This window comes from Ipomoea triloba, chromosome 4 (assembly GCF_003576645.1).
Source record: "Ipomoea triloba cultivar NCNSP0323 chromosome 4, ASM357664v1".
Lineage (NCBI taxonomy): Eukaryota > Viridiplantae > Streptophyta > Magnoliopsida > Solanales > Convolvulaceae > Ipomoea > Ipomoea triloba.
In genome coordinates this window covers 21071298-21083325 of record NC_044919.1, presented here as the reverse complement: position 1 = coordinate 21083325, position 12028 = coordinate 21071298, and the positions used below count along the sequence as shown (strand labels likewise).

General features: G+C 33.1%; 1 protein-coding gene across 1 annotated transcript; it reads left to right on the top strand.

The window, feature by feature from the left end:
• The first annotated feature begins 2229 nt into the window (after positions 1-2229).
• Positions 2230-2885, top strand: LOC116014991 (classical arabinogalactan protein 27-like). Its single transcript, XM_031254968.1, has one exon. The coding sequence runs from the start codon at positions 2378-2380 to the stop codon at positions 2744-2746; it is 369 nt and encodes a 122-aa protein (XP_031110828.1). The 5' UTR covers positions 2230-2377; the 3' UTR covers positions 2747-2885.
• The last annotated feature ends 9143 nt before the right edge of the window (positions 2886-12028 follow it).

Below are 12028 nucleotides of genomic sequence, written 5' to 3'. Positions count from 1 at the left end.
ATCTCAAAAGTAATCAGGCATCTATCTCTGCCGTCCTTTGCTCTGGCAGCACCCGTTGCTCAGTTATGCTGACAGCTTGCTGGATGTCACTGGTCTTGCCTTCAAGCATTTAATTTGGAACTATTATCTTGGCTTTGTTTCCCTCATATGTGTCATACGCACTGCTATTGCTGCCACCTTTTCTGATTTGATTTACTATGAAATAAGCACAGAATTTTTGCCTTGCTATATTGTTGGGTTTACATATCATATTGTTCCTTGCACGATAAGATATATTCATGTGTTTGCTGACTTAATGAGAAACAGCTGTACATTGCACTTGGGTGCTCTATGTTACTTTCTTGGCCTGAATCAGTTACTATGGTCTCTCTTACTTTGGCTTGGTCTACTTTGCTTTATGCAATTTCTATCTGTGGACTCCATCAAGGCAGAATGGGGGTTTATCGAGAATTTGATCAAAAATTTTCAAATTTTGAACAAAATCATAGACTTAATGGCGAATGAATAGCTGAGGAATGGAATTTACAGTGCGTCTGAGCAGTTTTGTGTGCTTCTATTTTATCCCCCACATCCTAGTACAACTCAATATTTATGTGGACCCCAAGAGGGTATTAACGTGGTACTGGTGTAAAACAGGTAAGCCAGTACACATTCTCCAGAATACAACAGAATCTCAAGGCCCAAGCTGTTCTTGGTGATGCAGAATCTTCTAAAACTGAAAGATGTTTTACAAGGTGTGTGATCTTTTCAAGGATCGCCAAGTATCATTTGCACATCATTGTACTATCAACTGAAGAAGTGTGTGTGTATATGTCTAATATTAAGTTCATTGAGAACACATTTATAGAGATCACTATGAAATACTACATCTGAACATCTTTTACTTGTCCTCTGCCAGTACAACACTAAAAAAAAGGGAGCCGCAGAATGCCTTGAACAACATTTCTAACTGTTGGGTAGAGGTCGGTAAAGACCAAGTTTAACACCCAGGTTGAGAAATTGTTGGGAAGAGGCCTGCTGAGGGCTTAAACGATCAAGTCTAGCACCTAGCGTCTCGAAAAGGCGTTATAAAGAAATAAAATTGCACCATTGGTACGAGCTATGGCTTTTGGTGTAGTAGTAAGCCTTAATAATCCTCTAATAAATGGTATCAAAGTCAGGTCGCCCAGGTAACTTGTGATGTTTCCCTTCTCTCATGTTTACTTATGCACGTAAAAAGTGATCAAGTTGAAAGTAATAATATTATTTTGGTGGGGGTTATAATGCTGGGATGCAGAACCTTTGAAACGCTATCTTCTTTTCTGCTTTGGTATCTTTGGAGATGTATTCTGCAGTACTAATTTTGTATTGATGAAAGCGGCATTTGTAAAGATGCCTCCTTTTTTCTTTTCATATTCCTAGGTACCAAGCTTGGTGCGCCTTCTTACATAGGTAAATGTTTTCTTCGAAAAGAATTGTTAGGCGGAGGCCGGTGATGGGTCAAGTCTAGCAATTAGTGATTCGGGAGATTGTTGGACGGAGATCGGTGAAGGGTCATGTCCAGCATCTTGCCTCTCGAAAATGTGGTGATGGTATACAAGGAAATAAAGTTGCGCCTTAAGTTGTGAGAACTTTAAGCGTAGTGGTAAGCGCTTGATCCTAACAAGAATATTTCAATCTTGTCGTGAATGACTTCATTCAAAATTTCAAATGAACATGGATTGCAAATACAATGAACTTTCTCTAGATTAAATCAGGGTACACTATAATTTGCAAATCTGGTGTCCCAACAAAGGGATTGTTATATTCTACAAAAAAAAAAAAAAAACAAAGGGATTGTTATCTTATGACTCCTAGCAGATATCTACTGATTAAGTAGCAATTTAAAAAACTAAAAAATTTTATCCCACTGAACATGCTTGGGATTCCCACTCTTACAAGTTGAAAGGAATCCTAAATTTAGCATGCATCTCAAAGCTACTAAACATAAATATAATATTTTCTGTTGTGCCAATAATCCTTAATGGTTGTGGTGGCTAGGTGTAGTCCTTTTGTATATAGGGTATTTAGTCCCATTTATAATTAGTTGTTGTCAATTATTATTTTGTTGTAGAGAATATAAATTGCTGTATATTTATTAATTAATTATAACTGTATTATTATTATTATTATGGGAAAAAAAAAACTTTAGTTTTGTCTGCTTCTAAAACATGCCAACTGTATCTTCTCACCACTGTCATAACTCATACGCTCACCATAGCCCACATTGATCAGTGGTCAAAACTTTAACATTTCTTTAATCATATCTTCTTTGTAAATTTCACTTTACACATTTATAAAAGGCCTGGCCTCCAAGAAATGAGTGTGTGATTGATTTCACCATCATATCATTGCCACAATGGCTTATTGCTTTAACTTTGTTGTAGTGATGATGGCTTTTATGGCTTCCCCTTTATTGTGTTTGTCTCTGCATCAGACCAGCAAGCTGGAGGCTTCTGCCATATCAGAAGCTCCTTCATCAAGTATTATTCCTCAAGTCTCGCCAGATATCGCTCCCCTACTGCCTTCACCTTCAGCTGGATCTTCTATGCCAACAATCCCTTCAAATCCCAGCAAGAATCCCGATGAAACGCTTCCCGTCATCCCTGATTCTGCTTTTGCCCCGTCTCAGTCTTTGCCGGATTCTTCTGCAGTTTCCTTGAGTTCATCAACATGTTTTCTGTTTGGTTCTTCATTGTTTATCCTCACATTATCTGTTGTAAAGTGAAATTACTATTGTTGTTTGCCCGCTCTACCTTTCATATTCATTCAATTGTATGCTACTGTTTCTCTGCATTTTCATTTGGGGAATTGGAGATCATCAATCTGAAACAAATGAATTGAAGCTCTCTTTTTTTTCCTTGTCATCTGTGTGACTGTTTTTTCTTTTAATTTGCTTTTTCTTCTTCCAATAATGATACACTAACCAGAAGATTAGTGGAAAGTGGCCGGAGTCTTAAGGCACATGGAGGGGACATCCTTGCTACTATATAATATAGACACAATGGCTTTGTTGGTAGCATGTGTTTCCATCAGCTCAGATAAATATTACACCATGCATGTGCTAGCTCACCTAGGATTGTTGTCGTCTTCTATCACTATTTTAATTTTGCTCTCGGGAATTTTGGTCAGGTTTACCGTTTACGTTTACTTGGACAGTGTACATAAAATTTCGATTAACTATTTTTAACAAAAATATTTCACTTCGGTTAATGGTTAAAGATTTTATAGAGTTTCAGTCAACGGTTAATTTGGTTTGAAAATATAGGTTAACCAAATTAACCGATTAGTTAACTAAAATTATAAATATTGGTTGGTTAACTATTATTTATATTTACACTTTTTTAATTTGTGCTTTTATATTTACAGGGTTGTTACTGTGTTGTTTTTGTATATTTTCTTATATATCATATTATTATTATATGTATTCGTATAATTTTTATTTAACCGATTAACTGGAAAAAAGTATGATTCGTTTAACGGTTAAAATTTTAAAAATTTCAGTTAACCAAGTGCACACCCCTACACTTTAGTACCCTTTATTGAATTCGATTCCAATTGTTGGGGCCTTGTGGGTGGTATCACTGGAAATGGTTTCTTAGTACGCGTTCTTGGGAACTACTCGGACCACTGGTCCTCGACTGTGACATAATGTTTGGGATTATTGAAGGACCCAGGGGTATAAATGGACCAGGGATTTGAGAGATCTTGCTTAAAATCAAATTTGGGAGCTTGTTACTAAATTTATTTCACTTTCCTATTTGTGTTTTAGGAAGTATTTTTATAGCTTAAAGCCTTGATTTGATAAGCTTTTTTTAGGAATTCAATTTCCTTTTATGTACACAGTTCTCTTGTATAAATATCCCCAACCAAGGTGCAAAACAGATCCTAATTTTGAAGAGCTTAAGACAATTTATGTAGAATTCATTGCCTTAAGTTTTCTTATGTGTTCTTGTTACTTGTTCTTTTATATTTAAGTTCGTTTAAGCAATTGTGTTGGCAAGCCGTCAACTACTCGTTAGTAGGGAAAATAGGTCAGGCCTCTTTGTAGGGGCCCTATGGCCTAGCATGACCTATTTAGTAAAAATGTCACACTTATACTTATTTTAAATCCTAAACCTATATGTATGAATCGTTATATCTTTGACTAGGGTGCAAGGTGCACTATGAACCTTGGTCCTATATGATGTCGTTTTTTATTTACTTATGGCGGTGACCGTTTGATTGTTTAATTTACGTTATAGCTTGTTTTTTAATAACTATAAATAGGTATGTCAATCGGGCTAGCGCGTTCGATTTTGGGCTAGCCTTGTCTGATTGTCGGGCTAATCGATTATTTTATTATTTTATTTTTGGGTTCCATTTGACCCTAACCCTAAACTTCGAGTTGTCGGGCTAATTGGGTGGGTTGAACCATCTGAACTAAAATTGGAAACTGAAAGCGAGTACCCATATTTAGAGCTATAAAAACAGGCTCGGTTTGCTGAGTTGAGCCCATTTAGCCTTTGTCTAAGCATGTTGGGTTTTATATTTCTCCCATCCGATCCAAATGGGTCGTCCCGTTTAGCCCCTAAGGGGTACTCGTGTTATACAAGTTGGTCTCATGACCTATGTAACCTGCGGGCACACTCGTATGGCCGTATAACCCGCTATCGTTTTTGTGTAATTGGGTCATTGAATTTAAAAAGTGTGCAATCCATCCATCAAACAAGTAAAATATGTGCAATTAGAACATTTTTCTAATTTTTTTAAAATTAAATTTGAGTTAAAGACATTTCAATATTGACTCCCAACTAGTATGGTAGAGAAAAATGCAACTCTTAATACATACATTTAAGTAATATAATTGGATTTTATAGGAAAATTTTTAAGAAATGTTCCAATTGCACAAATTTTGCTTGTTTGATGATTCAGTTGCACACTTTTTAAGTTCAGTGACCCAATTGCACAAAAGCAAGAAGTTCAGTGGTCTATTTGACACTTTTCAATGTTTATTAGTTTAAATGTGTTTGTAATTTTGCATTTGAATTTAAAAATAATATTAATAGTAATAATTGAACTCTTAATTTCTCCTTTATTCTTAACCTAGTAAGATCAATTAAATGCTATATGGCATTCTACGTGGCCACCCTTGCCTGACCAAACATATATAATAAGTAGCTATATAGTGTTTTCATATAATTGTATCACTGATATATATTCATCTCAGGATGCATGGAATTACTATTGAAGAGGGAGATCTCCTTGTGTGACATGACTGATGATTTTGATATATATCCATCTCAGGATGCATGGAATTACTATTGAAGAGGGAGATCTCTTTGTGCGACATGACTGATCGATTCAGGTTGGCTGCCGCAGCACTATGCTATAAAATCCGGTATAATGGAGTTACCAATATGATTTTTACATAAAAAAGTTGTTCAACTTACATTTGTGCAGGCAAAGCTGATATGTGGATCACAGTATTCACATAGCAGTATGGTATGACAACGTTGATTGAAATTATGAAATACATATCAAATAACTTCCCAGATTGTTGGATGATGCTTAATAGCAAATTCCAAAATGTCCTTCATGAAGTAGTAGTGGACATAAATTGAATGCTATAAGATATGTTTTGAAGTATCCCTAAGTGGACAACCTTATTGAGGGTAAAGATGAGGCTGACAACACAACGTTAGCCCTGCTTTCCATTTGTTATTGAATGTTACAATCTACCCCTTTAAGAATCATAACAGTATCAGAGCATAAGGTGTTGATCATTGGAAGAAAATTGATTAGACCCTGATACAAGTAGTATCAGAGTGTGAACTTTTGGAAACCTAGGTTGTAAAATCTTAGCATATTAAATAGAATTGATTAGGCTCTAATAGTGAAAATAGTGAAAGTAAATAGTGCAAGACTAATTAAATCATATTCCATGGCAGAGTTGGAAACTTGTAAGAAATGGTGATAAAATTGGTTATCAAAGTGGACATACAGAAAATAAGACAGAGAGGAAATAATATGTTGATACAGAAAAAGATATTTTTTTATGGTAGAAACAAGTCGAAAATATATAACTGTGGCTTCGTTGATATCAACTATCTTTAGTTAATTTGATACATACAGTAATACGTGCTCAAATAGAATCGGCTATGGGCATTAATATGATGAAGTTGCCTTATACAAAACAGCTATAGAGGGTGGACCTAAAGATTACTATAAGGCTCTAGGGCAGCAAAGCACATCGTCAGTGGAAGAAGACGATGGCCTCCAAGTTATGCCAAATGAAATACTGTGTTGCAAGTTGCAACGCTCCACGGTCGTCAACATTTTGTGGAAAACATACTACAAGAGGATCATGCAAGAACCTCGTCTTTGTTATTTGCTTAGAATAAGAAAAATGAGAGTGCATTACATTGTGCAACGAAGAAAGATCATGCCAACATAGTCTCTATCCTCATCAGTGCCAATAAGGATGTTGAATCGGGTAGGGAGATGATACATATGACAGATACTGTGATGAACACGGCCTTGCACAAGGCCGTGCGAATGGGGCATTTGGAAGTGGTGAAGGAGTTATTGGTTGAAGAGGATGATGAATTTGTATACTCTCTCAATAATACTAGGAAGACAGCAATTTACTTAGTAGTAAGGTTAGGATTCCATCACAGTTTGTACCAACTCCTGAACACATAAATATCCTATTTACGGTGGACCGTTGGGTCGAAATACGTTTCATGCAACTGTATCATTAGTGTTTTTTAATTTGTTTTACCACACTAGTACAAAGATAGCTAAAACCATGAGCTAAAATTTATACTAAAAATACCGATTGTTACAATCTACCACCCTTAAAAGAATCAGAGCTGTATCAGAGCATTAAGCTCTTGATCATTGAGAAGATAATTGATTACGCTACAAGTGGTATCAGAGTGGTGCGAACCTTTGGAAAATAGGTTGTGAAATCTTGGGATATGAAATAAAATTAATTAGGCTCTAATAGTGAAAATAGTGCAAGTAAAACTAATTAAATCATATTCCATGAACAACATTATGGCAGGGTTGGAAACTTGTAAGTAATGTTGGTAAAATTGGTTGTCAAAGTGGACATACAGAAAATAAGACAGAGAGAAAATAATATGTTGATACCGAAAAAGATATTTATTTTATGGTAGAAACAAGTCGGAAATATATAACTGTGGCTTCATTGATATCAACTATTTTTAGTTAATTTGATACATACGTGCTCAAATGTAATCGACTATGGGCATTGATATGATGAAGCTGTCTTATACAAAGCAGTTATAGAGGGTAAATCAAAAGATTACTATAAGGCTCTAGGGCGGCAAAACACGTTGACCATGGAAGACGATGGCCACCAAGTTATGCCAAATGAAATACTATGTTGCAAGTTGCAACGCTCGACGGTCCTCAACATTTTGTGAAAAACATACTACGACGGAATCATGCAGCAACCTTGTCTTTGTTATTTGCTCAGAATAGAAAAAAGAAAGTGCGTTCCATTGTGCAACGAAGAATAGCCATGTCAACATAGTCCCTATCCTCATCAGTGCCAACAAGGATGTTGAATTTGGTGTGGGAGTGACAGAGATGGTACATATGACAGATATTTTATGAGATGTAAATTAAGGGTCTTTAATTTGTTTTACCACACTAGTACAAAGATAGCTAAAATCATACTAGAAATACCGAATGTTACCATCTACCCCCCTAAAGAATCAGAACTGTATCAGAGCATAAGGTCTTGATCATTGGAAGAAAATTGATTAGGTTCTAATACAAGTGGTATCAGAGTGGTGTGAACCTTTGGGAACCTAGGTTGTGAAATCTTGGCATATGAAATATTTATATGTTCATATATTTCTAAAAAATATCATACTAAAAACTCAATAAACAATCAATCACTATGTATCACAATAAATATTATTTGTATCGTTGCAAATAACATTATCATTTTTTTCAAGTTTACACCCATAGAGTGCAAAATGTAGGGAAAATGTTGGACCGAAATGTAAGTTGCCAAAAAGTAAACTCATGCATGTGATCGGAAGGTAAGTTTACTTCTCGGTCATACCATTGTGGGGAGCACTTCTCGGTCAAAGGGTGCTTCTGACACTTCTTAGAATTGTGAATTGTACTTCACTTCTCGATCAGTAATAAAATGTTCAAAAATATTTTTGAAAAGTTGGTTTAATTAACTTAACCCGCAAGGCCATTACTTCATTCCAAAGTTAGTACAAACTATAGCTACCACTTTCAAATCACTGGCTACCAAGTATAAGTTATTATATATGAATATTAATAAACTTAAATTTGAAAGTGAAACTTTTTTAATAGAGTATGTAAAAAAAGTAATTTTCAATGATAAAATAATATTTATTGTGATATATAGTGATTGATTGTCTATTAAACTTTTAGTATAATTTTTTTTTAGATATATATGAACCTAAATACATAAAAAAAATAAAACGTATATGAGTATTTATGAAAGTTATGAAATGTATTGTAAAATTTGATAGAGATAGAGGAAAAGTTAAAAATTTTGGGGTTGGAGTGTGGGATTTTAACTATTTATATTTGTGAGAAAAATCTACATAAATTATAATCTGATAGAGTTTAAAAACAAAATTGAAAATAAACAAAAATAAAATAAAATAAAAATAAATAAGTTTTTCCCAAAATGGTTCATATATTTTTGTGAGAAAAAATCTATCGAAATTCTAATTTGATAGAGTCTAAAAATAAAATTAAAAATAAGCAAAAATAAAATAAATAAAATAGTTTTTCCCAAAATGGTCTCTCGACTATTACTGAGTGTATTAGACACAAAATAGGTGAACGGACCAAAATACCCTCTATTTTAATGCTAAGTAACGGAATTCCTAACTAATGACTAAATTTGGTGAAATTTTGAATGTTGAGGGACCACATTTGGTACAATTGAAAGTCGAAATGCAAAATTGAGAATTAGCAATAGTCGATGAACCATTTTGGGAAAAAAAACTAACTTAAAATACATATTAGGAAAAGTCTAAAAGGAATAGAAGGAAGAGCATGGCTAATTGATATTGTTTTAAGTAACAAAAATATACTATAATCAAATGAAGGGAATCTCTATGTTTAATTATCAAAGTGTTAAATATGCGTTGGTAATATGGACGTAATATGTGTATGTTTAATTTCCTTTAATTATGAGCGTAATATGTGTATGTTTATTTAATTTTCCTTTAATTACCCACCGTGATATGTGTATGTTTAATTTCTTATTTGGACATAAAAATTTATCATTAATTCCAATAAAAATGATATCGTTTTATTATGATTACTATATGGTAATTAAGGGGTATATATATTATTCTTAATTAATACTCCGTATTATGCTAATTATGACGTCCATATAATCTGAATAATTATGATAATTAGGGAGTATATATTATTCTTAATAAAATAATAGATTAATATTTGATGCACTGCCGATGTATAGATGCTATACACCGGCGGTGAAGAAGAAGATGCCACATCATTAAAAAAAAAAAGGTCAATATTGACTAGGTCTTTTTTTTGCAAAATATTAAAGAGTTGTATTTTATTAGGAAACTCTTTATTTCTAATTAACAAAATATATCTACTTTCCTAAATATATTTATTACTTAGTTATTATCTATCTAATTTCCTAAACATTTTAAAAATAAAATTCGAATGCAAAATTTTTGAAAACAAATGTTGAGATTTTTTTTATTATCTAATATTTTAAATCTTGATATTAACAAATATTAATACACCGTACACGCTTACAAAAAGCCTAATTGTTGTGATCTAAATTATCAATTAAGCTATTGGGATTGTAATTTTTATTGAAAAATCTCACGCTATTTCATTCACATCCCACCATCTCATGGGTGGTTGTGGTTGCAATTTGGTGCACCCTTAGTTGACGCCTGGAGGTTAAGTTTGTTCATAGTAGCGAATGGTATTAGTTTGTAGGGGATGTGGCAAATATGGTGTTGGGAAGTTAGAAGGGGCTTTGGGAAGAGTCTGAAGGGACGGTAGAGATTTGTAGTTAGGTGGTTTCCATAGCTACTTTCTCAATCAAATAAAACACAAAGAGCCAGAATCGTCTCCACTGAAGCTCGAACTCACCCCTTCCCATGTGGGGTGCAACCAGGTGCCACTAGATCAAAAGGTCTTTGACTGTAATTTAATTAATAATGTATCTAATAAAAATGTTTAGGAATTTAGATAGATAATAACTAAGTAATAAGATTGTCAAAAAAAAAAAAACTAAATAATAAATATGTTTAGGAAAGTAGATATAGTTTGTTAATTTGAAATAAAGAGTTTCCTAATAAAATACAACTCTTTAATATTTTGTAAAAAAGGACCTAGTCAATATTGACCTTTTTTTTTTTAAGGGAAAAGGGTCAGATACACCCATGAACTTTATATAAGAAGTCAATTAGGCCCTTGAACTTTTAAAAGTTGCAATTAAACCTATCAACTTGTTATTTTCAAGCATTTAGACCCAACAACAGGTTAATTACCTGTAATAGCAGGTAAGTTGTTGATGTGGCAATTGTTTCAAATAAATAATAAAAAAAAATTTATATAATTTTTTAAAAAGAAGAAGATGGCAGCCATGGCCGTCCATCTTCTTCTTCATTTTTTTTCCCCTAAACTCTCACATTTTTGGTTTGCCATTCCTCTCTGTCTATCCCTCTCACTCATTCAAAGCCGTTTTTGCATTTCCGGCCTTTTGGTTTATTCCCCCAAAATCAAAATTTTGAGAATACTCTTTAATTGCCCCAAGTGTGTTTCTTCCCTTCCCTTTAATTCATATTCAAAAGCTCGCTTGTTCTTTTTCTCTTGGTAAGGAGTCGGAGGGCAAGAAATGGGTTACGCCGGAATCGCTATCCGGGCTCCTCTGAAACCGATATCAACAAAGCGGCCGCCTCCTATAGTAATGCAGGAGAGTGAAGAGTCATTGTCGGAGAATGGATTCTCAACGACTCCGACGGCCCTGGCTGCCATGGGGAACTAATTTTAAAAATAAATAAATAAAGAGGATGGCAGCCATGGCTGCCATCTTTAAAAAAAAAAAAAAATTATTATTGAAGGTGGCAGCTGCCGTCTTCTTCTTCTTTTTGGTTAATATTAATTTATTTGGAAAAAAAAATGTCATATGAGCAGCTTACCTGCTATTACAGGTAATTAACCTGCTGTTGGGTCTAAATGCTTGAAAATAACAAGTTGATAGGTTTAATTGCAACTTTTAAAAGTTCGAGGGCCTAATTGACTTCTTATATAAAGTTCAGGGATGTATTTGACCCTTTTCCCTTTTTTTAATGATGTGGCATCTTCTCCTTCACCGCTGGTGTATAGCATCTATAAATCGGCGGTGCATCAAATATTAATGCTAAAATAATATGTGTAAGTTTAATTTCGTTTATTTATAGATGTAATATGTGTATGTTTAATTTCCTTTAATTATGTCTGTAATATGTGTACCATTAATTTCCTTAATTGATTATATAAAATCTATATTATAGTAAGTATAAAAACAGTTTAATAAAAGTATAATGTGTGAATTAATTTCTTAATTACCATAATTATTAAGATTTTATTCAAAAGTAACAATTAACATAATTTTATGTGTAATAATCTGTGAATTGCAATAATTTGCATGTTATATGGACATAATAATCTATGAATTAGCGTAATAATCTGTGAATTGGAATAATTATCATAATAGTTTTAATCTCCTTTAATTATAGACGTAATATGTGTATTATCAATTTCCTTAACTGATTATCTAAAATTTATATTACGAAAGTATTAATTTCTTAATTTCTATAATTTTTAAGATATTATTCAAAAGTAATCAAAGAAAATGCACGAATAATTGACAGTATTTGAAGTAAATATATATATATATATATATATATATATATATATATATATATATATATATATATATATATATATATATATATATATATATATA